General features: G+C 58.0%; 1 protein-coding gene and 1 long non-coding RNA gene across 5 annotated transcripts in view; one reads left to right on the top strand and one right to left on the bottom strand.

Moving 5' to 3' along the window:
• Positions 1–2,861: 2,861 nt before the first annotated feature.
• On the bottom strand, positions 2,862–5,504 carry LOC121018043 (uncharacterized). Its single transcript, XR_005785001.1, has 2 exons — positions 5,372–5,504; positions 2,862–3,761 (listed from the first exon to the last, which is right to left on the bottom strand). It is a non-coding gene; the product is annotated as an uncharacterized LOC121018043 (long non-coding RNA).
• A 192-nt stretch (positions 5,505–5,696) lies between these two features.
• The window catches only part of SLC38A10 (solute carrier family 38 member 10), a 45,604-nt gene continuing 28,827 nt past the window's right edge, over positions 5,697–22,473 (top strand). For 2 of the 4 annotated variants that reach the window (XM_040456646.1, XM_040456648.1), the window contains exons 1-8: positions 5,697–6,100; positions 10,675–10,792; positions 15,415–15,460; positions 16,220–16,313; positions 16,519–16,662; positions 17,910–18,034; positions 21,108–21,210; positions 22,126–22,308. In XM_040456646.1, the coding sequence (XP_040312580.1) occupies positions 6,002–6,100; positions 10,675–10,792; positions 15,415–15,460; positions 16,220–16,313; positions 16,519–16,662; positions 17,910–18,034; positions 21,108–21,210; positions 22,126–22,308 (912 nt within the window). In that variant the 5' untranslated portion in view covers positions 5,697–6,001. The remainder of the gene's footprint in view (positions 6,101–10,674; positions 10,793–15,414; positions 15,461–16,219; positions 16,314–16,518; positions 16,663–17,909; positions 18,035–21,107; positions 21,211–22,125; positions 22,309–22,473) is intronic. The other 2 variants (XM_040456647.1, XM_040456645.1) reach the window with 1 other exon arrangement.

The following is a 22,473-nucleotide window of genomic DNA, read 5'->3' as shown; positions in this document are numbered from 1 at the left end:
TCCCTGGATTTGGGGTAGCCTCGAGGCCCTGCTCTGATGCAGGCGGTATGACCGGGGGAGCATCAACCAGAAAGGGGGATGGAAACTCGTTTCTGGACAGTGCGGTCACTGGGCTGGAGTGAGCATGTAACCCCTGCCTGCCAGGCCCCATGCAAGGTTCCCCGACGCCCACATAGCCCAGGCGCCTCTGCCGCCCGGGCCCCCCCCCCCCGCCGGGGTCCTTGACACTCATTTCCGAAGGGCTATCTTGGTCTCCCATCATGCCTGCAGTTTGGAAGCTGGAGACCCAGATGAAAAAGCAGAGAATTGCCTAATAAAGATGCTCTCTGGGCGAGAAGGGGCCAGCCCTCCCTGGACGTGTACAGGTGGGGTCATTGGCTCCATTTTCCACTCACGCACAGGACAGATCCTGCTCCCTGGCCCGGGCTCTGCCTGCCACCGGCTCCCCTAGACCCCTTCTCAGAAGTGGCTGCGGTTCCCATGTGGACTGAGCCCAGGCTGGGCCCCCGCATTTCTTCGGTGATGGTTGAGGCGGGGGGATCTGGAGGGGAAAGGGGTGAGACAGACTCACCCCTGGCAAAGCAGCAGCCCCTGCCTAGCAGGGGAGAAGAAGGATCCTCACCTCATCCTCTGGATGCCCCAGAGCAGCTCAGAGAGGTTCATGAATGTGCCTGAGGTCACACAGCCTTTGTGTTGGAGAAGCCACAGAGGTCTCCCACGGGACATCGGCACCCTGTCTGTTCTGGTGATTGATCTCACGTGTGGGAGGTGAGTGTGGAGGGGGCACAGGGTCAAAAATGGCCACTGACTTTCACTTCAGTCCTGAAAACTTCAGGTGGGGCAGGATGAGCCGGGTGTCTGTGCCAGCAGGGATTGGATGGGGGGGAGGCCACCCAGCACTGACGTGGATGGGGAGGGGATCCAGGTGGGGGCAGGGGATTGGAGTCCAAAGGACGTGGGCAGGCGTGAGCCAGGGAGCTGCTAATGCCGAAGGGGGACTTCTAGAATGAACACCATGGCCCTGGACCTCCACGGGCGTTTGGAGGTCCTGCCACGAACTCATGGCTTTTAACACGCGCAGATGGGCTTACGCGGAAGTCCGGCCGTGAGTGTGTGGTGTATGCACCCCGACCTCCTAGCTCTGTCACGGAGTGGCCCGGGAGCAGGGACATCCCACGGCTGAGCGCACACCCGGGGCCCAGATCTTTGCTTCTATTACCATTCTCCATTGGAAAGATTCGGGGATCCTTGGAGAAATGACTAATTGCAGGAGAAGTACGAGATGAGCCGGGGACATCTTACTGAGCAAGAGAGCAGAAGTCCTCAGATCATGACGAGGACACACCGAGGGACAGTGCAAATCTGGGATACACCAGAACACGGGGAAGAAAACCAGTGATAGTCACGGATTACAACCCGCTGAATAAAACAGGAAACCACGAGTCTGCACGGATATCGATCAGTTGATAAATTGGAAGTTTGATAGGGACCGGGATATTTAGTTTCGAATTACCTGCCCCCAAAACACTCATTAATTACCAACGAGAAAGAGGTAACTTTACGGTGGAGAAGCCTACCTAATCAGGCCATCAAAGAGAACATCGTCCGTGATTGGACAAAGCAAAGTCTGGCAGCACCCGCTAGGATTCAGTGAAAACGGGTCATCACTTCTAAGATATTCCTGCCAAAGAAACGGAACTTAAATCTCGGAATGAGTGTTGTAGGCACAAAGGCCTCCCCAAAGACGTGCACCCCTTAACCCCTGGAACCTGTGAATGTTTTCTCATCTGGCCCAGGGGACTTGGTAGAAAGGGACTAGGGTAAGAGGCCTTGAGATGGGAAAATTATCCGGGGTTATCTGATGAGCTCAATCTAATCATGTGACTCCTTACAACTGGAAAACTTTTCCTGGCTGGGTCAGAGAAATGCACATTGAGGGGAAGTTGACCCCTCCCTCCGTTGAAGCTCTGAGAGTGGAGGAAGGGGACCATGAGATGGCCTCCAGAACCTGGGGACGGCCCTCCGTTTACAGTTGGCAAGAAAACAGGGCTGTTGGGCCTGCCGCTCTAAGGAAGTGAATTCTGTGGGCGTTCAGGAGCAGGAAACTGATTTTCCCCTAGGGCTTCCGGAAAGGGGGTGGCCTGCCCAGGCCCTGACTTCAGTTGCTGAGACCCATACTGGACTTCTGATCTACAGAACCGTAAGATAAGGGATTTGTGTTGGGTAAACTGATAGGTTTACAGTGATTTGCTACAACAGCAATGGAGAACTAATACAATGAGGAGACATTAGACAGGCCCAGTATGAGGGACATGGGGTTAGTCATCAAGCACATAGAAAGAACTTCTCAAAATTCATAAGCTAATTAGAAGGATGGGTCAAAAGGACCAGGCATTCCACAGAAGAAATATGAGTGGACAATAAAAAATACGAGTAGGTGGTGGACCTACAAGTAAGGAGAACAAATTAAAACCACAGGAAGGGGGCGCCTGGGTGGCGCAGTCGGTTAAGCGTCCGACTTCAGCCAGGTCACGATCTCGCGATCTCGCGGGATCTCGTGATCTCGCGGTCCGTGAGTTCGAGCCCCGCGTCGGGCTCTGGGCTGATGGCTCGGAGCCTGGAGCCTGTTTCCGATTCTGTGTCTCCCTCTCTCTCCGCCCCTCCCCCGTTCATGCTCTGTCTCTCTCTGTCCCCAAAATAAATAAACGTTGAAAAAATAAATAAAATAAAAAAAAATAAAACCACAGGAAGATTTCATTTTGGTCACCAGATTGACCACATTGATGATACCAAGTGATGGTGACAATTCAGAGCAGGGGAGCGCAATGTATGGCCCTCAGGCCAAATTGGGCCGGCCAATATTTTTGTAAATAAAACTTTATTGGAACACAGACACGCTCCTCTGTTTACGTATTGTCTAGCGCTGCTTTTGAGCTACGACAGCAGAACTGAATGGCTGGGATAGAGTCCACATGGCTTGCAAAGCAGAACACATCATTTGCTATCTGACTCTTTGCAGGAAAGTTTTCCAGCCTCCGACGTAAACTCGCAAGAACTCTTATAAGTACTTTGAAGTACAGTATAAGCAGTTCGGCCACATCTAGGAACATCGAAGGCTCGCATACTCTTGAATCTACAATTCCCCTCGTAGGTTCCTGCTCTAGAGAAACTCTAACAGAGGAAAGAGACAATACTGTCACTGTATCACTGTTTATGATGGCAAATAACTGGAAACAAGTCAGGTGCCCTCAGCAGGAGCATAAACACATGTATTCTGGGCTATCTGAACAGTAGACTTCCAGAGAGCAGCAAGAAGGAATGATTCAGAGCAGCAGTATGATGGTGAATCTTGCCAGCGGTTGAGTCAAAAGGGAAGTTACAGAAGAATACACACGTGAGTCCACAAGTAGAAACATCAAAGAGGCCCAAATGCTCTACCCCCACACGCTGCTGAATTAGTTAGGCTACAACTTGGGCTTCATGCAATGGAGTCCAAAGTAGCAATGGCTTAAACGGGAGGTTTGTCTGCACTCCGTGGAGCAGTGTGGAGGAGGCAGTCAGGGGCTGGGATGATGGCTCTGCAATCTCATGTTGTCCAGGGATCCAGGCTCCTTGCAGCTGGCTGTTCCACTCCTGCCACGGTCCGCATGGCCCGAGCCGGCTTCCGCCCATGACCTCTATGTTACAAGCAGTAGGATGAAGCGTCACCAGACACAAGGGAGGCTGGGAAGTGCGTTCTTTATCCTCGGCAGCCGTATGTGCTGGCGAAATTTGGGAGACAGAAAAAATGAGTATTAAGAGACAAATAGTAAACTTCCCAGTAATCGTTTAGGGATATATCCATATGTGGTAAACCTTTAAAGGAAAGTAATGCGGGGGTGCCTGGGTGGCTCAGTAGGGTAAGCATCTAACTCTTGATCTCAGCTCAGGTCTTTTTTTTTTTTTAATGTTTATTTTTGACAGAGAGACAGAGCACAAGCAGGGGAGGGGCAGAGAGAGAGAGAGAGAGAGAGAGAGAGGGAGACACAAAATCTGAAGCAGGCTGCAGGCTCTGAGCTGTCAGCACAGAGCCCGATGTGGGGCTCGAACCCAGGAACCGTGAGATCATGGCCTGAGCCAAAGTCAGACGCTTAACCAACTGAGCCACCCAGGCGCCCCTCAGCTCAGATCTTGATCTCAAGGTGGTGAGTTCAAGTCCTGTGTCGGGCTCTGCGCCTGGCATGAAGCCCATTGAAAAAAAGGAAAAGTAATGAAATGATAAAATCTGGATAGTGATGATCCCGAAAAGCTGTGTCCACATCTGGGAAGTGGACAGGAAGGTAGACATGTGGAGGGGCCAAAGGGAGTCTCTAAGTTAGTATTCTGTCTTGAAGCCGAACGGTGGGGTCATGAGTATTTCTTATGCTCTGTGAAAAACACATTTGAGTTTCATATCCTATCTTGCATGCTAACATCTCACAAAAATTACGTAGGTAATAAAAAGGTTATAGAATGTATGTATGATTTCTATAAAGGGAAATAAATGGCATTTCCTGTTTTGGCTTTGAATTTAAGTACTCTTTACCTGGTATTCCCTCTTCTTCCTCTCGTGTCTGGGAACCTCTCTCGTGGGGTGGGGCGGGGGGAGAGCCTTATCTAGTGGCTGCCCTGCGTGCAGCTGAAGAATCAGCTTCTGCTCTAGGACAGAAGGTCCTTGGTGTGTCCACAAACGCGGTTGCCTTGTATCCTCCCCCAGCAGCTGGCAACTCTTCCTGTGCACAGTTCCAGTTTGCTTGGATTTACTTGCTTCCTCTTGAGAAGGTCCTTCCCAGCCCTCCTGCCTCTATGCATCCAGTCAGCAGACACATAGTGAGCGTCGCCAGGTGCCAGGAATTCACAGATGTCTCAGGGCCTCTCTCCATTCTCTCCCTTAGTCTTCCATTCCTGTTTGTCCCTCAAGGCCAGGCCTAGAAGCTACCTCCTTCTTGAAGCCCGCCTAGATTTCAGGGGTCCTATTGGTCTCTACCTCTCTTATCCTCTCACAGTATTTCCTCTGCTCCTTTTACAATGTTAGCTTCTCTCTTTGCACTGATCTGCGTGTAGTGCTAAAGGGCGCCGGCCCAGGAAGCAGATCCCCACGCCCTCTCCTACCAGCTGTGCGCCCACCAAACCTCTCTGTGCCTCCGCGTGTCACTCGTAAAACGGAGGTGCTAGCTCCTCCACACTGGTTCGGTGTTCAGCTCCAACACTTAAGCCCCGGTCCCCGCGGCCAGGGTACTCAGCACACGCCCCGAAATCGGTCCCAAAGTGTAATCGCTGAAACTGAACCCCCCAAGCCCCGCTCTTCCCCGAAAGGCGCCGCGCTGCCCTTTCTCTCTTGACCGCCACTGACCTTGTCCTCCAGCCCCTGCAAGGCGAGGCTCAAGAAACCGGATCCGCGGGAAAAGCGGCCCGAAGCTCGGGACGGATGCGGACCCTCACCCAGAACACGGCAGGCCCCGCCTGCAACCCGCCGACCGCAGGTCCCAGGCCCCGCCCCGGAAGCCCGCACCTGCTTCTCATTGGCTCACGATCAGCCGAGGCCCGCCCCACCAGGCCACGTCGATTCTTCCTTCACGCCAGCCCCGCAAGACACCGCCTACCCTTCCAGGTCCGCCTTTCATTGGTGCTCGCCCCTCAGAGCCCGCCTCCTGCCGTCACTTCCGGGCAGAGGAGGCTGCGGAAGGCGGAAGTGTTCTCGCAGAGGCGGCCGTGAAGTCGGGCTGAGGTGTCCCTGGCTGGTCCCTAACTACTCTTCCGCCTGTGGGCGCGGGGACCCGGAGGCGGCCAGCGAGAGCTAGTGGGGGAGGGGGGCGATGCCATGAGGCAGCCGGAAAGCCTGGCGAGGTCTGGAGGTTGACTGTCCCTGCCGCCTTCCCGTGAGGCCGCCGCCTCCAGGCAGCCGCCCGTTCCCCTCAGGGTCTCGCATCCTGCGGTCGTCCAGCGCCTGGGACCGGGGCTCCCGGGCCCTAGACACCGCGCTATGACGGCGGCCGCCGCCTCCAACTGGGGGCTGATCACCAACATAGTGAACAGCATAGTAGGGGTCAGTGTGCTCACCATGCCTTTCTGCTTCAAACAGGTGAGTCCAGCAGGACGCCGCGGGCTCACCCGGCCCAGGGTCCGCTGTTGGCTGGGCGCGGGGAGCCAGGGCCGGGTGGATGTGCGGGAGAAGCCCCAGAGGATTCCCTCCGTAAAAGGCGCGCGGTAGCGGAGTTTCGGCCTCGGCCGGAGAGTTCCCGGTTAAACGCTTGAGACCCCGGTGCAGAGCGCGGCAAAGCGGAGTGATGTTTCCCAGGTGGGGAGTGGCCACAGGATTCGGTGTTATTCCTCTTTAGGACTATAACTTTTTTTTTTTTACGGATTTTATTTGTAATCTCTGCACCCAAGAGATTGGGTGCTGGGGCTCGAACTCAGGACCCTGAGATCAACTGAGCCAGGCAGGCGCCCCCTCTTTATTATTATTTTTAAAAACCCTGACCCGACTCCATTTGTAATGGGGGCGTGGGGGGGTGGGGGGGGGGGCACAAGTCAAGTCCTTCGGTCCTGGTACTAGATTGGGGTGTTGGTTCCAAGGTCGTTACAGAATTTGCTAGATTGTGGGTGTCACCATATGTAAATCTTACCTCGGTTGAAAAAAGTCGGAAATCTATTTAAAAATAGGTGTCGGGCATCAACGACCGGATGGAAAAAAGTCACCATTTTTGAGATGTGGATTCATTTGGCTTCTGTTTAAAATAACGCACAAAAAATAGGTGTTTGGGACTTTGGAAGAGGAACGTTGGTGAAATTGTCAATTGGGCAACTTCTTCCCTAAAAATGAACTTCTCAGCTTCAGTGCCCGGTGGATGGAGTTGCGGGCCTCCCTGCCCGCTGGAGAGAGCTGCTTCCTGGGGGGAGGGGAAAAGGAAGGAGAGGGCAGGTGGCCCGCAAGGCCACACATACCAGTCTTGCGTGATGAAACCGAATGGGTAGAAAAATGAAAATAAAACGAAGTTTTGGAACTGAAAGTGGGCATCAGTAGTTTGATTCTGGAGAAACAGACACTTTGCATTTTTCATACTGAGCATCTTTTGGATAAAAATAGCACATTTATGTTTTTAATCTGGAGATTTTTTTTTTTTTTAATTTTAAAAGAGCGTTTATTTATTTTTGGGAGACAGAGACACAACACAAGCGGGGGAGGGGCAGAGAGAGAGGGAGACACAGAATCTGAAACCGGCTCCGGGCTCCGAGCCGTCAGCACAGAGCCCGACGCGGGGCTCGAACCCACGAACCGTTGAGGTCATGACCTGAGCCGAAGTCAGACGCTTAACCGACTGAGCCACCCAGGTGCCCCTAAAATTTTTTTATTTTAAGTAGGCTCCACCCCCAACATGGGGCTTGAACTCACGACCCTGAGATTAAGAGTCACATGCTCTACTGACTGGAGCCAGCCAGGCACCCCTGAATCTGCATTTAATTTTTTTTTTAATGTTTATTTATTTATCTTGAGAGAGAGAGAGAGAGAGAACGAGTGAGGGAGGGGCAGAGGGAGAGGGAGGGAGAGGATCCCAAGCAGGCTTTGCACTGTCCCTGTGGAGCCTGATGCGGGGCTCGGACCCATGTACCGCGAGATCATGACCTGAGCCACCCAGGTGTCCCTTTATCTATTTATTTTTATTTTTATTAAAAAAATTTTTTTTAACCTTTATTTATATTTTTGAGACAGAGAGAGACAGAGCGTGAACGGGGGAGGGTCAGAGAGAGGGAGACACAGAATCCGAAACAGGCTCCAGGCTCTGAGCGGTCAGCCCAGAGCCCGACGCGGGGCTCGAACTCATGGACCGCGAGATCACGACCTGAGCCGAAGTCGGACGCTTAACCGACTGCGCCACCCAGGCGCCCCAATCTATTTATTTTTAAAGTCAACTCTAGCCCCAACCCGGGGCTCGTACTCACGCCTCCAAGATCAAGAGTACACATTCTACCGACTGAGCCAGCCAACCAGGTGCCCCTGGAGATTCTTGGTCCCCCACCCAGGGCCTACCAGTCTGCATTCCTTTAGAGCTCCCATGTGGGTTACTGATCTGTTGACAGACACGTGGGCGGGAGGACAGGGGCCCTGCCTGCCGAGGTGACAGGCCACGCTGCACCTGCTGCTCCAGAGCCCACGGCGCCCATCTGTGTGTAAGCGCTGCAGATCCCAGCGTGCACTGTGACTTGCCTGGCATGGCCCGGCCTCCCGGGACACGTGTGGTTGCGTGCCTGCAAGTCCCGGCTGCCATCCTTGAAATCGGTCGGTGAGGTGCCACCGTGGCAGGGCTCTGGCGAGGCACGTGTTTGGACCCAGGTGACTCAGCCATCCCCGAGTCGGCTGTGGGGTGGGCACGAGGCCCTGTCAGAGCATTTAAACGTGGGCCAGACTCACTGGCCCAGGGGGAGCTCACAGCTGAGTGGCGGAGGCCCACGTGCACGCACAGAACCGCAAGTGGTTCCCCCGTCCTGAGGGCCTGGTGGGGTTGGGACAGCCACTCTCGTCTGGCCATGGCATCCCCTCCGTGGGCAGCCCTCGGCTGGAGCGCAGCAGGAGGCCAGTGGGCACTTTGGGGATGTGTGTGCTTAGTGTCCGATAGCCATGCCATTTAAAAAAAGTAGGTCTGGGGCTTTTTTTGTTTGTCTGGTTGTAGTAACTCGGGTCCTTTAAGCAAAAATGGACATTTTGCCGAAGCAAGACATACATACAAAGAAACACCCTCTTAGGTGTCCTCGTGCCGGGTTGTGAGAAAGTGAGCGCACACGGGTAACTAGCTCCCGAGTCAAGGAACACAGCCTTGCCAACACTGTCCCCTCCACTGGCGGCCCACCCTCTCACCTCTAGGGCCGTCCGTGGGTGGTGCCTCTGTGTTGACGTTATGGACACAGAATCATCCTGCTATGTGCATTTTAAATTAAAAAAAATTTTTTTTTAATTGAATTTTTTGAGAGAGACAAAGCACGAGCAGGGCAGGGGCTGAGAGAGAGGGAGACGCAGAATCCGGAGCAGGCTCCAGGCTCCGAGCTGTCGGCACAGAGCCTGACGCGGGGCTCGAACTCACGAGCTGTGAGCTCATGACCTGAGCTGAAGTCGGACGCTCAACTGGCTGAGCCCCCCCTGCTACGCGTGTTTTAATGTCTATCTACCTACCTACCCGTGCATTTTAATGTCTGTTATACAGATATGCTACAATTTGTTCCCTTCCCTGCATCTGGAGCTCTGTGGGCACGTGTGCGCGGGCTTTGCTGGCACGTGTGCATTTCTCTGGGGTGTTTATCTTCGGGTAGAATCGCTGATTTGTAGGATATGTTGTATGTTCGTCTCTGGTCGACACCAGTAGGACACTTGTTTCTTCAGCTTTTATTTTTTTGTTTTATTTTTTTTTCCTGCAAATATGGGTAATACGCTTAGATTACACGGAGGAAAAAAGGGAGTGAGAAGGAAACGACATCTAAGTGAGTCACCCAAAAATTCTAACAAAAGTCCGAGGCTGGGTGTAGCCCCCAGGAACCCAGTCACCGTTGATGTTAGGAACTAATAGAAAATTTTACAAAAGTCTGCTCGTTGCAGCATTCAGGCACTTGTACGAAAGAAAGAGGGCTCTCTCTACAGGGCTCCTGACTTGTAACAGGGACCCCTGGTACCTCACCTGACACGGGGGACCCGGAAGTCAGAGAGGAAAGACGACTGGATAAAACAGAAATACAGTCACAGAGGTTCTCTACTGGTCTGCTCTGTAGGGGCACCAACCTCCGGGTTGTTTCCCCTGTTCTCAACTCAACCTGAAAACCCAGTCCCGAGACCCTGTGTTTATTTCAGTTGCTTAAATTTTTTTTTTATTACCACGAGTGGGGGAGAGGGACAGACAGGGGGGAGAGAGAGAGAGAGAGAGAGAGAGAGAGAATCTTGAGCAAGCCCCACACCTAGTGTGGAACCGGACTTGAGGCTCAATCTCATGACCCTGGGATCGTGACCTGAGCCAAAATCAAGAGTTGGATGCCCACTGACTGAGCCATCCAGGCGTTTGACCTTGTGTTTATTTCTAAAAATGCTCTAGCCCTTTAGACGCTCCCCAAGGTTTCCTAGTCCCTGCCCTTGAGCTGTTTCTTCAGCTTTCGATTATGGATAAATCTTCCGTACATGCAGGTTTTGGAGTGAACGTGTATGTGTGCATTTCTCCCGGGAAAATAGTGGGGGTTGTGATCGGTGGGTCAGATGGTGTCTCTGGAACTCGTAAGAAAGGTGTCAATGTCATTTTTAATCTCTTCCTTCTGGAATGTGGTCACCACTCATAGCTGCCGATGTAAGTGGCTAGAAGGTGGCGAACTGCGGGGTGCACGCGGAGAACTGGGGGCGCCGCTCGTTGGCGGCACCTGGCTATTCATTAAGACTCGGAGAGGCCACCGAGGAAGTGGTGTCCGTGGCACTCTTTCAGGGCCACAACGCATGTAGCCGCCACACGTGGGGAATCGGTCTCTGTCAGCGCTAGGAATTGTCACCCGTGGATAGAGAAGCGAGGCAGAGCCGGGGTCTTGGATCAGCAAGAGCGGAGGGAGGCGGGGAGGGCTCTCGGGAGCCAGGCGCGTGAGGCCACAGTACCGGCTGGCTTTATTTTGTCTCTTTTTCTCCCAACCCTCCAGTGTGGCATTGTCCTGGGGGCCCTGCTCTTGGTTTTCTGCTCTTGGATGACACACCAGTCCTGCATGTTCCTGGTGAAGTCCGCCAGCCTGAGCAAGCGGAGGACGTACGCCGGCCTGGGTGAGAGCGCTGGCCCCTGGCGCGGTGGCCCCAGCCCGAAGCCCCCTCTTAGGCAGGCTGCACGCGCTCTGGCGCCGGGCCCTTTCTCCCTCGTTCGTTTGCTTTTCGTCCACTTTATGCTTCCGGACTTCCTTGAACGGCATTTCTTTTCCTTATCGTAAAGCGTAACTCGGTTTTCAAAAACCGTTAACGGAAACACATGCGTTACCATCGAGGGGACCCTTGTTCCGCTGTCCCCGACTTGTGCAAATACCCGTGGGGAGTCTCCCTTCCGGACTCCGGCGGGACCCGCGGTCCTCAGGCCCGGGGTCTGCTGTGCTTCCGCGCCGTGGATGCCATGGGGGAGACGGTCATGGGCTTGGGCCGGTGGCGGGCCCGTCACCTGTCTCCCTAGCGGTGCTGTTTCCCCGATGCTCATGGTTGTAATTTTGTGTCCTTTAATTCTGTCTTCCTTGGATTGAGGGCGAGGGCGAGGACGCTGTGCTTTCTGCTTCCTTTTGGTTTGGACTGTTTCCTAGGCCACTTAGGTCCTAGGGCGGGCCCCTTACTTTCCCAGCGTCCTCGGGCTGGTGTGGATTCTGCACCGCGGATGTCTGGTGTGGGGGATCTCAGAGCTGGGCAGAGTCCCTGGGCTCCGGACCAGAGCCCCTTCCCGGCCTCCCCCACCTCCCGCCAGCGTGTGGCCGGGGCGCCGCGGCCGAGAGGAGGTGGCGAGAGGAAGTGGCGTGCAGATTCCAGGGGGCCAAACGAAATAAAAGCATCTGCAGGGTCTGCGCGTGGGCTTTTGGCGGCTCCACCTCGGGTTTCCTTCCAGTTCGTTGGCTTTGCGTCGGCGTCAAGCTGCCAGCATCCGCTCTGACCTCAGAGCCGAAGGGGCGCCTCCTTCTCTCCTCCCCGAAGAGAGCTGTGCTCTCAGGCCGTCGTCGTCGTCGGAGCCACCTGAGAAAGTGATAGTGACAAGTGAATGGACCGCGCCGGGATGAATTGTGCTCCGGGGCACCCCTTCCCCTGCCTGTAGGGCCCTGGCCTCGGGGTCCCCTCTCTCCTCTCTGAGGGTCTCCATACGGTGGGGTTTCCCGAGAAGACGGCCCACGAGGTGCTTGGTTGTGCCCTGAAAGAGGACGTGTGACCCTAGGCCCGGGAAGGCCGCGGGTTTGACAGCGGTCCGTCTGATTATTCTTAGAAAGTCCCCGAGAAGGCAAACCGATGTGGTGGCACATGAGAGGCCGAAAGGGAATCGGACAGTGGGCTCCCGTCTACGTGGCTGCCTGGGCCCCCCCTCTACGTGCTTGGGGCAACTGCAGCTCCACTGCTAGAAGCAGAAGAGGCCCCAAACCACCACTGGTCTTCGGTTGTGGGTGGTGTCTTTTGTTCAGCAAAGTAGCTCAGTTGGGTGAGCTCCCGCCTGCGGCCTCGGCCGCCTGGTGTCCAGCCTCGGGCCTGGCCCCGTCTCCCAGAAACAGAGACCCCGCCACTCAGAGAGGAGTCCTCGACAGGAGAAGAGTGTCTCTCGGACCCACACCTGGGCGGAGACCTACTGAAGGGTCTTTCTCTCCATCCTCCGCCTCTGGGAAGAGACCGTGAGAGCTTGTACCACGGCTGGAGAGGGTGGCCCTCGAGGAGGCGCCCCGCCGGTGCCACGGGGTCAGGACGGACCGTGTCTGTCAGCAGACCTCCTGGCCCTGGCGTGCATCGTCCGCTGGGTCCGTGGGCGTCGGGCAGCCGTGGGGGACAGGGACGTGGACAGATGGCCTTCAGCCAGACCTGGAGACCTTGCAGGGCTGGGGCGGGGGCGAAGCTCAAACAAATAGGCCATTTGAGGCACTAACGCTCCACGGCTGTTGGGGGGGGGGTGCGCGCGTACGGGCCGTTTTCACGGGTATGTCTGCCTCGCCCAGACGTGAGTCTACGATGGTTTTGCAGTGTGGTGATCCCCCGCGGTGGTCACGTGCTGCCCCCTCCATGTGACCCGTGTACAGGTGGCTGCTGGACAGGGAGCTCGGCTGGTCGGGAAATAGAGCGCCGGGCGGTTTTTGCTGTTGTTACTTCCGTGTGTTTGTGGCGCTGGCTGCTCACGGGCCGTGTTGGCGAATCTCATCCATTTCTTACCTCCTGCTTCCTCGCCCTGTGTAGCCTGCTTCACGTAGACTTTTGTAAACCTTGCCTTCAGAAGACAGACCTGTGGGCCAGTCTGCCTCCTCCAGTGGCCTCAGCCCCCGTGAGGCCACCCTGAGCCCCTACCCGGACCTGTGGAGTGTGGCCGGTGCTTCCGAGCTCTCAGTTGTGAGCACCAGATGCTTTGGTGCTGTGTCCGTGGTCTCGTCATCTGACCTCCCGGGGGCCTGGTCAGCCTGCTGCCCGCTCCGGGGCCCGGGGCGGGGCCTGCAGGGGGCCTGTCCAGCCAGTTTTCTCCCTGCCTGTCTTCAGATGTGTGACCCACACGTGTGGGTACGTGGCTTGGGCACGAGGGCTATAAAGCCAAGCCTTCTGATGCCCAGGGGTCTCTACAGCCTCATTTATGCAACACATGTTTTATTGTCCTCTGTGCAGGTGGCACTGGGGAATCAAATGCAGTCCGAGGCCCGGCTCTGGGGATGGCCGGGTTGCGGTCGCCGTCCTGTCTTGAACGGCACAGTTTGGTGCGCATCACCTCCTCTGCCCTGCTGATGCTGGGCGGTGGTCCGGAGGAGGCTTTGGACAGCTGGCGGAGAGAGCGGGAGTGCGGCCCGGCTCCCGCACTGAGCCCGGTGGTCTGAGAGCTCTGTGTCCGTGGCAGCCTCAGGGCCTTGGGCCGAGCAGTGGCCCCCAGGAGGAGCCGCCACCCTGTCTCCCAGGGAAGGACTGGGAGAGCCTCCCGGCACCAGTCCTAGCTCCGCACGAGTGCACCGGTTAGGCTGGTACGGGGCCACGCCTACTGCTTGTCCCCATGAGGCCCGGCCTGTTAGCTGCAGAGTGCCCATCACCGGCGGGGGCGGGGAGGGGACGGCCTGGCTTAGCTCTGGTCCACACCCAGACCAGATGGGGCTTGCTCAGAAACCCTCTTGCGGACGCCTGCCAGCCCAATGGGGCCGGTCTGGTGCTGTGGTTCCACCCTTGAGGGGCAGTCCCGGGCCCCCTCTGCCCTTCCAAGCACCGTGCCAGGCGGGAGGCTGGGGCTTGGGGGCTGCTGGGCATTTCTGTTTGAGACTCCGGGTTGGAGGTTGCTGAGAGATCTGCACTTGAAGTAGGGGCGGGGTAGGTAAAGAAAGGAGTGAGTGGGGAGGCCGGGAACTGGGATGGCCCGGTCAGGATGTCATTCTGAGTGTCTGGGTGAAGAGGGTCACCTCCCACCATGCTCCTCTGCTTCCTAGAGTACCTTCCATTTTCTTGCTGTCCAGGCTGCGGGCGCATCCTGGAATTTTTTCTGGCAGCTGCTCTGAGCATTTGGAGTATGCTGTGGACATTCCACCTCCTTGTGCCGAAGGAGAAGGACTGGGAGGGCCAGGAACGGGGCCACCTCTGCGGGGCACTGAGTTCCGGGTCACGTCCAGGGCTGTGCTGCCTGCCGGCCGTCCTTGGGGGCCTTGGAGCACCTCCCTTTGGTGACAGCAGACCTTCAGCTGCTGGCTGCCGTCTGGAGTCCTTCGTTCGTGAAGGCCTCAACTTGGCCTTGAGTCTCCGGCGGGGAGTCAGACAAACCAGGGAGGCCCGCTCGTCGTAGCCCGAGTCGCCTGTGCCAAGCTCTCTTGCTCTTGGCAGCCCTGTGCCTCTTCCGAAGTCATTTAAAAGTGACGAGTGTTGTTTGGACTCATTGACACCAGCTGGCCTCATGTTTCCTGCTCTCCGAGTCCCTCGGAGCAGGAAGCTGGGCTGTGCGCTCACGTCCCCTCTCCGGTTGCCCCTGGGGGATGCGGACTTGCCTGGACGGCGGGGGATGCGGGGTTCCCGGACCGCTGTTCAGTCCTGGGAAGGGCCTTGTGGAGCCAGCTCTCAACCTCTCATCTGCTCAAAGCCATTCTGTTGCCAAGAAGGAAGGACAGGCAACTCCCCTCCACCGTGGGACACGCTGTTCACCGTCCTGAAAAGGGGCAGGTCTGAGACCTCTTGTCCCCTCCCACCCAGAGTGCCCCACCAGAAAGGATTCTCAGAGTTTTCTCCTGAAATCGCAGAGAGTGAACATAAGAGCCCTGAACCAGGTCCCTTTGGCGTGAGCCTGGAGAACCGGCGCTCTGGGGTGACGGGGAAGCGAGGTCGCCTGGCACTGTCCGCCCTGTCCCCGCCCTTCCCCCGCCCGTGTGCACCTGAAGCCTCGGGTCCGGGCCGGCCTCCTTCAGGGCTGCGTGTGGGAGACTGCCACTTTGCAGGGACAGCTTTCCTTTCCTTTGTTTTGTTTTGTTTTGTTTTGAATGAGAAAAGTCAACTGCCTGTGTCTTTCCTTTGCTTTGTTCTTTTTCCTGTGCTGTCCTCGATGGTAGACCGGAAGCAGCACGGACCCAAAATCCTAGCACGCTCTCCTCACACCCGTGAAACTCCAGACCGTGGGTCCTTGTCACGTGGCCGTCCTCACCTCGTTTTTAGAGGCGTTTTTGGTGGCGCGCTTTTCGTGTTCTTGGCCGGGAGCTGACTCTCTGTTTCCGCCCTAGCGCTGCACGCCTACGGGAAAGCAGGGAAGATGCTTGTGGAGACCAGGTAGGTGGAGCGGCCTCGCCGACCTGACGCCCGCTGCCCTCCGTCGCCCGCGCTGAGAAGCCAGGGGACGGCTGCTGCGTGAGCCACGTGCCTCAGACGTGCATTGGTTTAGAAGGCTACCCTGTTCTGAGGTGTCGCTTACTAATGAGTTGAGAGTTCAAGTTAGTGTTCTCTTAAAATGATTAGAGTCGAGGGTGAAAGTCTTACTTAAGCCTCGGGACCGGACAGCTCGGAACACAGAGCACAGCGGTGCTCGCTTAGCTGGGTCCCCTTCCTCGGCACCCCTCCCGAAGCCCCTGCGCCCCCAGCCCCGCACGCTGTCGCCTCCAGGCGGCATCAGATTGGAAATGTCCTATCTTTCTCCCTTTGGAGTGAAGTTTTGCGAGAAGAAAAAATTGCCGGGAAATTGCCCTTTTAGACTTCTAAATCAGGGAATCGTGAACGCAGAAGAACAACTCTCTTTGGAAGTAGTCGATTGTTCTTTTAACTTGAGTAGCATCGCGGGGCGTTTTGGTAGCTCCGGAAAGTGTGTGCAGCCCCCCGTGGGGAGAGAAGTTTAGTTGCTCAGTGTTCGTCACGTGGGATAGAGCGCACTGCGCCCCCCAGCCCTGCAGACCGGTGAATGCTGGGCACCGCGTCTCCCATGGGGCCCGGCTCCGGGCGGTCGCCGGCCAGCCGTGATCGGCGGGGACTCCCGGGACTCGACCCCTGGCCTCCTGCTAGGATGGTGCCCTCTCAACCCCACCGCGTTCTCCGCAGCATGATCGGGCTGATGCTGGGGACCTGCATGGCCTTCTACGTTGTGATTGGAGACTTGGGGTCCAACTTCTTTGCTCGGCTGTTCGGGTTTCAGGTAAGACACGCCCGGGCCCGGTACCCTGGAGGGTCCGTGCCCGCTCCTGTGGCGGTTCCGCGTGGCGCCCCCGTGGGGCCACTGCTCAGCCCCGTGCGGACGGGAGGGCAGGTGGGATGGGCCAGGGTTGGTTCCAGGCTCGCAGGTTCGTAACGCTGGGGGTCCCCCGGGGCGAGGCCTTCCCGGCATGCTCGGCTCCCCCCAGGTGACCGGCACCTTCCGCGTGTTCCTGCTCTTTGCGGTGTCCCTGTGCATCGTGCTCCCACTCAGCCTGCAGAGGAACATGATGGCCTCCATCCAGTCCTTCAGCGCCATGGCCCTCATCTTCTACACCGTGTTCATGTTCGTGGTGAGTGGAGGCCGCCCGAGGCTCCGGGCTGGCCCCCCGCTGCCTTCTGGGGACGACGGGAACGTGGTTGGCAGCCGGGAGGTGTTAGAGTTATCCTCGTGAGCCCCGGTGGGGCACACGGGCCGCCTGGCCTCGGGGGCCGTCGACGGCGGGGGAGGGGAGTCTTCCAGGGCGGGGGGCACGGCCGACTCCCCAGGAGACAAAGTGTGGATGCTCCTCGTTTTACGGAAAGACATTTTCTGTGTAGCTTGGGATCGGGAGTCTTGGCGCCAGTGTTTAGTCACGAGGGGGCAAGTTGTTTTCTCGATGAACGTGTACAGCCGGCCAGCTCTGGGGGGTCTGGTGTGGAGCTCACGCCTAGAATGCTCCTTTCCTATGAGTGCCCGGAGGCCCCTGGAGCCGAGCCCCGGACCTGCCCGTTCACAGCGAAGGTCAGAAGCGCCCACTCCTGAGTGAACGGGGCGGAAATACTACAGTGGGTTTTCCTCAGGACTCCGAGCGCTGAGGGGGGGGGGGTGCGGCCAGCACCCCCAGTTGTGAGGGCCAGTGCAGTGATGGTCGCCCCTGCTCTCCAGACAGCCCTGTCCTCTATGGGTTCGTCTTTTATTCTTTTTTAAAATTTGTTTATTTGAGAGAGAGAAAGAACGAGCAGGGGAGGGACAGAGAGGGAAAGAGAAAGAATCTCAAGCAGGTTCCGTGCTGTCAGCACAGAGCCCAATATGGGGTTCAAACTCACGAACCCCTGAGACCACGACCTGAGCCGAAATCAAGAGTCAAACACTTGACTGAGCCACCCAGGAGCCCCAGGTTTGTCTGGGTCGGGGGTGGCACTCGCTGCCTCAGTTGGTGGAACGTGCGGCTCTCGATCTCCGGGTTGTGAGTTCGAGCCCCGTGTTGGGTGTAGGACTTACTTTAAAAACAAAAAACAAAAAACAAAAAACAAAAAAAAAGGAGGGACCTGCCCAGTTTGTGGGGACCATCTGGGCCTCGCCGTGTCCTGCCTGTGCCGAGTCCCCAGTAGTACAGGCAGCCGCCCGGAGGCCCAGGAGGGTCCTGCAGTGAGAGCTCCTGGTGGCTGCGTGTGTCCAGCCCGTGGCGCAGCGGAGGGCAGCGGACTGGGGACCCCGGGCCCCGGCCGGCAGTGTCAGCTCTTGCTGCAGGGGAGCACGTGGCCGAGGCCCCGGGGGTCCCGGGGCCCGTCCCGGTCGTCCGTGTGTCCTGAGCCCTCCCTTCTTGTCCTCGTGCAGATCGTGCTGTCCTCCCTCAAGCACGGCCTGTTCGGCGGGCAGTGGCTGCAGCGGGTCAGCTACGTGCGCTGGGAGGGCGTCTTCCGCTGTATCCCCATTTTCGGCATGTCCTTCGCCTGCCAGTCGTAAGTGCCGTCCGCTCCCAAGGGGCCCCAGGCGCCAGCGTGTTTCGTGGGGCGGGGGTCCGATGCAGGAAGTGGGCGTCGTCTGCTCTCTGTAATCGGTGACGCGGGCCACCAGCTTGTAATGCCTCGTTTCGCTGTGACTTGTCCCCCCTCCAAGTCGAGGGAGAGAGCTGTGTGTATTTTTATCGAGAGGGAACTCGACTTCATTCCTGAGACGTGCTGCTGGCAGCACTGGGGACAGTGCCCAGTTCGCCACCCCCCTCCCCGAAGAGTTGGCTGTGGGCAACACAGAACAGCCCAAAACCATCTGATTCACACAGTCCCAAGCATTTTGCCAAAACTGAGCTGTTCGTGTGAGAATATTTAAAAGGAAATTGCACAAACATTGACTTCCGACTGCCGCCGGGGCGCCTTCGGAGGGGTGTGCGCGTGCGCGAGCGTGCTTTCTCTCTGGCACGCGGGGCTCTGTGAATGCAGATCAGGCGATTTCCAGAATTCCAGCAGCATTACCGTCCTCCCCGGATGACAAGAGCCAGTGATTCATGCCCGGTCGGAACGGTAACCCGCTCAAAAGAGAGGCGTAAATCCGGCACGGACGGGAAAAGACCATCAGTGCACGGGTGGGGGGGCGGGGGCGGGGGGCGGGCGGAGCAGCCCCCCCCCCCCACCCCCCCGTAGCTCCGCTGGGCATGTATTGTGCCAATCGTAAACTAACGTGGCAGATAAATTTGCTCGTGCTGCTGTGTTTACACCCACATGCGGGATCCAAATCGTCACTTCCCGCTTGCTGTCTCTCTTGGCAGCTCGGTTTCCCACCAGAACGTGCTCCACTCTTGCTGTTTAATGTCCCCATTATAATCGGTGACAGAAGTTACGTTCTCCTACCGCGTACCTAGTTACCGGTTGTCCTTTTTGTCTGTGAGTTTGCTTTTTAAAAAATAAACCCGTGGTTGGGCTTTTTGGTGATGGCCACGTAGCAGCCAGTGCACATCCTTTGGGTTTGGTTCTTAGGTCAGATTATAGGTTCTCGAAGGGTTGTGGGCCCCCATCTTGTTCTGCTGCTTGCAGAGGGCGGCGGCCTGTAGATACGCCCACATTCTCCGCAGTGAGCGGCTGTTGGGGGGCGGGGGGGTCCATGGCGCTTTTAGAGCTCGGCGTGACCAATCTGCCGACGTCCCCATCCTTAATAACACGCGCATCTGCCAAGGGCAGAGATAGAGCTCTCCCCTCTCACTGCGTCTGTGCACCAGAGCGCGTGCAGGACGGGGGCCCCTGCCCGCCATTGCCAGGTGACCGCTAGGGGACCACCAGGCCCTTCCTGTGTGACTGGTCTCCTTATTGCAGGGAGGGACCAGGTCTGTGCTTGGCCCTTGCTGTCTGGCCCTTTCTGGTCTTACTTCATAGTAATGAGTACTTGGTGCAGCACCACTAGGCTCCGGGGCCCGGAGAAGCAGCCGAGAGAACACTGAGCACAGAGAGGCCCGGTGCCTGTGGAGGCCGCTTGGCGGGGCGGGTGGTCTCGGTGCTCTGTGGAGGGCCGAGGTGGGGCGCCGTGGGTGTCTGTGGCTCCCACTGCCAGGGGCTTCTGGGGCACAGGCGGGATCAGAGGGGGCCACCGTCTTGGCCTTCCCACACCTGCTCGTGCCCACGTGCCGGGCACAAGCCCCTCCGCACAGTCCCTGCAGCTCCTGGTGTGTGCCGGGGGCCGCGGAAGGGAGGTCCCTGTCCGGGGGTCTGACCCCGCTCCCCCGAGTCGGCACTCGCCCGTGGGGACCCTGCCCCGGCCCGGGAGCTGCTCGGCGCCGAGACGTTTGTGTGCTGACCCCCGCGTGTCCTCTGCCATGTGGGTGGGCTGCACGGCACGTGCAGCCGGGCGGAGGGGAAGGCGGCTGTACAGCGTGCCCCTGCCCACCGTGGGTGCCCTGACGGGACAGTGCACTCCAGCCGGGCCTTCCCGCTGGTTTCCGCTGGCTTTTCGGTGACGTTTCCTCTCGCTTTCTTTTTTATTTTTTTTTTAAAGAATTTTTTTTTTTCAACGTTTATTTATTTTTGGGACAGAGAGAGACAGAGCATGAACAGGGGAGGGGCAGAGAGAGAGGGAGACACAGAATCGGAAACAGGCTCCAGGCTCTGAGCCATCAGCCCAGAGCCCGACGCAGGGCTCGAACTCACGGACCGCGAGATCGTGACCCGGCTGAAGTCAGACGCTCAACCGACTGCGCCACCCAGGCGCCCCTCCTCTCGCTTTCTTGAAGGTGGTTTGGGGGGTTGGCTCCACTGACCGTTCTGCTTGTCCATTCATTGACGACGATCTTCTGTGTCCCGACGCACCCCTGCCAGCTGGCATCCTGCATTCGTGACCGCTGGCCGTGGCCCCCTTGCCCCCATCCTTACGCCACAGTGCATGGGATGGAGGGTGGCCGCCTCTCCGTCATTCACCCCCAGGACAGTTCCATCCCTGCCGCCTTGTCTGGACACCCCCCCCCCCCCCCCCCCCCCCGCCGCCCCCCCGGCCGGGGGCCACCCCCGCCCGCCCCAGCCCCCCCCCCCCCCCGCCTCTCCCCACCTGCTTCCCTCAGTGACTCTGTTTGCACGGAGCCCGGACGAGTCCCCCTCACACCCAGCAGCTCTGCTCTCCTGGCCCTTGGACCGGCTCCGGTCACCGGCACTGAGGCGAGGGCAGGCGGCCCGGCCCCGCTTATGTTTGTTTAACTTTCTGTTCTTTTGACGGCAGTGCCCTGAACCGCTTCCTGCTTCCCCTGCGGGCGCGTGCTCTCCAGCGCAGCCCAGCACTCCGCACAGGGGCCACACTCCTGCTCCAGCGGGACAGATGGCCTTTCGTCCTGTGGCACTTGTGAAATGTTTACAGAGAGCTCGTTGGCGGTGGGGGGGCGCTCCAGGTGCAAGTGGCTGCAGTCTGCTGTCCAAACCGTGGTCAGCCGTGGCCCCGACTTACTGTGGTGGCGGGTGTGGTTGGAAGGTGCTGGAGACTCGACCTCGGACCTGGGAACTAGGGAGCCACGGGGCGTGTCTCTCTGGAATCTGCTTGTTGAAGTGGCTTGCGTTTATACAGCCAGGTTCTGCCCACCTACGACAGCCTGGACGAGCCGTCGGTGAAAACCATGAGCTCTATATTCGCCTCCTCCCTCAACGTGGTCACCACCTTCTATGTCACGGTAGGAGCCCTTTTGCGCCCTCTCCCGTCTCCCACGTCAGGAACGGACTTGGCTCTCGGCCCCTTCCCCCCCATCCCCCCGTCCCGCCCACCCGCCACCAGGCTTGCCCTTGGTTCCTTTCCCACCCAGTGCCCGGTGGCCACGGGACAGACCCCCTCAGCTCGGCTCCACGGTCACCCGCAAGGCCGCTGTGCCCTGGGCGGCGCTGCCGTCGCTCCTGCTCCGGGGGGCGTTTGGGCACGGACCGTTCCCAGGTTGCACTGGCTGGGAGGCTCCTTCGACTTCTCCGAGACCTTTGCCAATCAGCTGTGGAAGGGGGCGTGTCTGTTAACAGAAACTAGAAAGCGTGAGATCGCGGAGGAAGAAAATAACCTCCGCTTCCAGCCCCCAGGTGCCGTTACAGTTGACGTTTTGGTAGATTTTTTTCCACACTTCTTAGTGTTCCCATTTGTTCTGGTTTTTGCATCGCACACAAAATCATCGCTGTGCCGAGATCCCAGCTTGTCTCCCCGAGCCTCGCGGCCTCTGCGTCGTGTCGGTTTCTGCAGATGGTCCACACAGATTGTCGTCCACGCGGTGTCCGTCCTCGGGCGAGCACGGTGTGCCCCACGGCTCCCGGGTTTGGGTTTTGCACCAGATGAAGACCGGCTGCCGTGCGGGGCCTGCGGGGCGTCCGGAGGCTTCCTTCCGCTGGGGCGGCTCCGCTTCCCCGGTGCCTGCTGTCCCTGCGGGAAGCTCCCGGAGCCTCGGCAGAATTGAGCCTTCCGGTCGTGGGGCGGGGGGGAGGCAGTTTGCAAGCCAGGGTCCGGCGGGGCCCATGGGCCTGCCGGAGCGGCTGGTGCAGGGGCCGGGGGCTGCCTCGGGGGGGGGGGAGCACGGCCCCACCGCCCGCCCTCCGCTGTTGTCCTTCCACAGGTGGGCTTCTTCGGCTACGTGAGCTTCACCGAGGCCACCGCGGGCAACGTGCTGATGCACTTTCCCTCCAACCTGGTGACGGAGATGATGCGCGTGGGCTTCATGATGTCGGTGGCCGTGGGCTTCCCCATGATGATCCTGCCGTGCCGACAGGCCTTGAACACACTGCTCTTCGAGCAGCAGGTAAGGCTCTCGAGGCCCTTCGGACCGCACTTGGCCAGGGAAATGCTTTCCTGATCTGAATCGTGTTCTCTTTTGTTGGCTTTTGCTGGGTCTTTTCTTTCCTGGGTGGTGGTAGGGGGAGCTTTTCCTAGTTAAAAATGGAAAAGCTTTGGGACACCCGGGTGG

This window comes from Herpailurus yagouaroundi, unplaced genomic scaffold (genome assembly GCF_014898765.1).
Source record: "Herpailurus yagouaroundi ecotype Mexico unplaced genomic scaffold, PumYag 217, whole genome shotgun sequence".
Lineage (NCBI taxonomy): Eukaryota > Metazoa > Chordata > Mammalia > Carnivora > Felidae > Herpailurus > Herpailurus yagouaroundi.
The sequence above is the reverse complement of the archived record's forward strand: the minus strand, read 5'-3'. Positions and strand labels throughout refer to the sequence as shown.